Source organism: Diaporthe amygdali, assembly GCF_026229845.1.
Source record: "Diaporthe amygdali strain CAA958 chromosome Unknown NODE_8_length_1307975_cov_65_857355, whole genome shotgun sequence".
Lineage (NCBI taxonomy): Eukaryota > Fungi > Ascomycota > Sordariomycetes > Diaporthales > Diaporthaceae > Diaporthe > Diaporthe amygdali.
Genome location: NW_026517028.1, coordinates 1293088 through 1296173, shown reverse-complemented (window position 1 = coordinate 1296173; position 3086 = coordinate 1293088). Strand labels below are relative to the sequence as shown.

Here is a 3086-nt window from a genome sequence, read left to right as displayed (position 1 = left end):
AATTCGCAAATCAAGATCTGCTTTAAAAAGACCCGTACTGGAACTGGTTGTTCTGCCTACACAATACTGGGCAGGTTCTCACAGAGTAGCCTGGGCGAGTACATGTACATAGATCTTCTTCTACCTGGATGATCAACTTCTTTCCCAATGCTACCTTCAACGCGATGTGCATTCTTCTCCCGTGAAAAAAACAGGCCAGGGGGCAGTGCAAATGTCATTGAATGTATAAAAAATTACATGCGCACATGTCAATACGCGGACGAGGACGCTCAATTATCGATTTAATGCTGTCATGGACCCTTCTTGATTTCTTCAACACAGACTTCCAGCCTATGCTTTTGAGCGTTGTCCTGATCCTTTCGATCAACCGGTACCGACACAGGGTCCGCCAGTCGACCCGCCGCCAAAAAGCTGGCTGGACCACCGCAACCCCGCTCTGCCACAGAATGCTCCATCAGCCCCTGCTGGTTTCGATAAGCCTTCGTTACCGTCAACAGCATTTTGTTCAGGAATACCTGAACAAGTAAGAAATAACTAAGAAGTCTTTGATCTGATTATATGACCAAAATCAGTCATTCTAATGGAGGATGGCCACATAAGGTCCTCGCTTGAACTCGCGCGCGATGGAACTCTGGCTCCTCGGCCAACCTCATGCCAGCTACACGGATCAGCAAGGGCCAGCCCGACAATGGAGCTCCTTCCTCATGGCCTGAATACCCACAGACGACGACTGAGTTCATCCGCCTCGTCACTGCATCACAAGTCTCTTGATTATGGATTGTGTCGATTCTGCGACGGGATAGCAGGCTGGCTGACCCACAGGGACTCGACAGCTGAACACTTGGGGAAGGCAGAGTCTCATCACATATGCGACCTCAGAATGGTCGACAGAGACCCCAACTGCCCCCTTTGTAGCTTCTTTTTCAACGTGGCCGTTGATGCAGCTGATCTAGCCGGCCTGCCGGGAGCAATTCGCAATGGGGTGTATTCACTCCATGCATCGCTGTTCAGCGCAGTGTTCCTCGATGATGAGGACCGGCATTGGTGCTCGGGTGATGATCCGATCGTATTTTTCATCTCGCCGCTCTTCTCATTCGGAACAAAAGCCAAAGACTGGGCGTTGCGGTTCAATAGTTGCTTCATGCCACTGGACTTGAAACCGGCTGGCACCTTTGCTCGACATCTGTCACCTCAGGCAGATCTTAAGGTGGTAAGACAGTGGATTCAGCACTGCAATAGGGAGCACACACACACCGACTGCAACACCATAGCAGCTTTGTCAATACCTGAATTCACCGTGATCGACTGCGAGACTCGCACACTGGTTCTGTGGCCCATCGGCGCGCCATACGTCACGCTGAGCTACGTCTGGGGAACAGACCCGGCGGAAGCTCCTGTAAATGACGCCTTACCGAGAACACTTCCCAAGCTGATCGAAGACGCCATCGTGGTAACGCAAAGACTGGGCTACCAGTACCTCTGGATCGACCGGTACTGTATCCCCCAAGATGACGAAACAGCTAAGGCCTATTTGATTCGGAACATGGACGAAGTCTACTCGGAGTCATCCCTCACGATTATCGCGTCCGCAGCCGAGCAACCAAGCCAGGGTCTTGCTGGGGTGGGTGTGAGCCGAGATCGTATGCCTTATTCGTTGAAATCAGGTGAAATGGGTCTGACCCAGCTTTTCACCAATCTCGCAGATGAGGTCGAGGGATCCCATTGGAATACGCGTGGCTGGACATACCAAGAAGGGTTTGTATCCAACAGAAGACTGGTATTCACACAGAGCCAATGCTACTTCCAATGCGGCGAGCTGTGGTGCACGGAAGGCCTCAACGTGCCGTTGAGCACACTCTCAAGACTCAGTAGGCCGGGCCATTCAAAGATGTCCAGGGTTTTTCCTTGGGTGGCCGACAAGAAACCAGCAGTGGGCCTAAGCTCACAAAGCCGACAAAAGCAAAAAGAGGAGTATTTCATTGAGCGAGTACGTGAATATATGAAGCGGGAACTAACCCATGATGCGGACGCTTTCGACGCCTTCGCAGGAGTGCTCAACTACCTCGAGGAATTTGCCACGGAGTTCCTTCTAGGAAACATCTGGGGACTTCCTTTGTGGAGTTCCGAATCTCGCTGGTCTTCACGCGTATCCGGCAAGCACACACTTCTGCGCAGCTTATCTTGGAGCCTCCCTGGCCCCTTTGTGACCAGACTGGACGGGAAACAGTCGGACGTTGCCCAGAGGAGAAAGGAGATTCCCAGCTGGACGTGGTGCGGCTGGAAGCGGGCCCGGTCGTCGACCCGCCAGATAGAATGGAGGGACGTCTGGAGTGAAGGATACGAAATCCCCGCGCAGACAGATATTGCGGTTGAGTTTGAGAACGGAGATGCCATCCAATGGACTATGGGTCGGGATCCAGCACAGCTTCTGGCCAACAGCAAGACCATGGGTCACGCAAAATCTCTGCGTATCCGTGGTTGGCTGTCACAGCTGCTAGTCCCAGCTGCTTGCTGGTATGTGAGCTATGACGGAGAATGCCAGTGCGGGCCGTATCGTCTTTCAAGGAGAGACGTGCGATATCTAAGCACTGTGGCTGAGCGCCGAGGCCTGCCCGTGACTGACCGGGGCTATGTATTGCAAGTCTGGTTCTTCTCCGCGCTGCACTTCAACACGGCCGAAGATAACTGTCGCAGTGAGGTCATGGTGCTCGTGCCAACCGCTGGCGAGCATGAGTATGAAAGATTAGACGCATTGTGCATAGTAAAGATGGAATACTTCGTCAAGCGCCCAAATGTGGAGGGTATGGCGCAAAGATTTGGGTGGGAAATGACGGAGTTCAGAATCAGCTGATGACACCTAGACTCGCGAAATGCTGAGTTTACGGGCGTACATCATTGAAATTACAATACCCAACCCGTGTACAGAAGATAATAAGCAAATGTATCGTATTACGCAAGGGTGACGGGCTAATATTAAGATTACAATCATGAGAGGAACACTAGAGGGCAAACTGTTCAAGTCGAGAGACAACCTTTTCAAAAACCCATTTCTGGATATCTTTGGAAAAGCCAAATCGCAGGACTGA

At 51.8% G+C, this 3086-nt stretch overlaps 1 protein-coding gene across 1 annotated transcript; it reads left to right on the top strand.

Annotated features, from left to right (window-relative positions):
• Positions 1–284: 284 nt before the first annotated feature.
• J7T55_013619 (uncharacterized protein) lies at positions 285–3086 on the top strand (the record flags this gene model as incomplete). Its single annotated transcript, XM_053141431.1, has 4 exons — positions 285–523; positions 601–2801; positions 2862–2887; positions 2979–3086. 4 exons carry the CDS (start codon positions 285–287, stop codon positions 3084–3086), a joined length of 2574 nt encoding a protein of 857 aa, XP_052995958.1.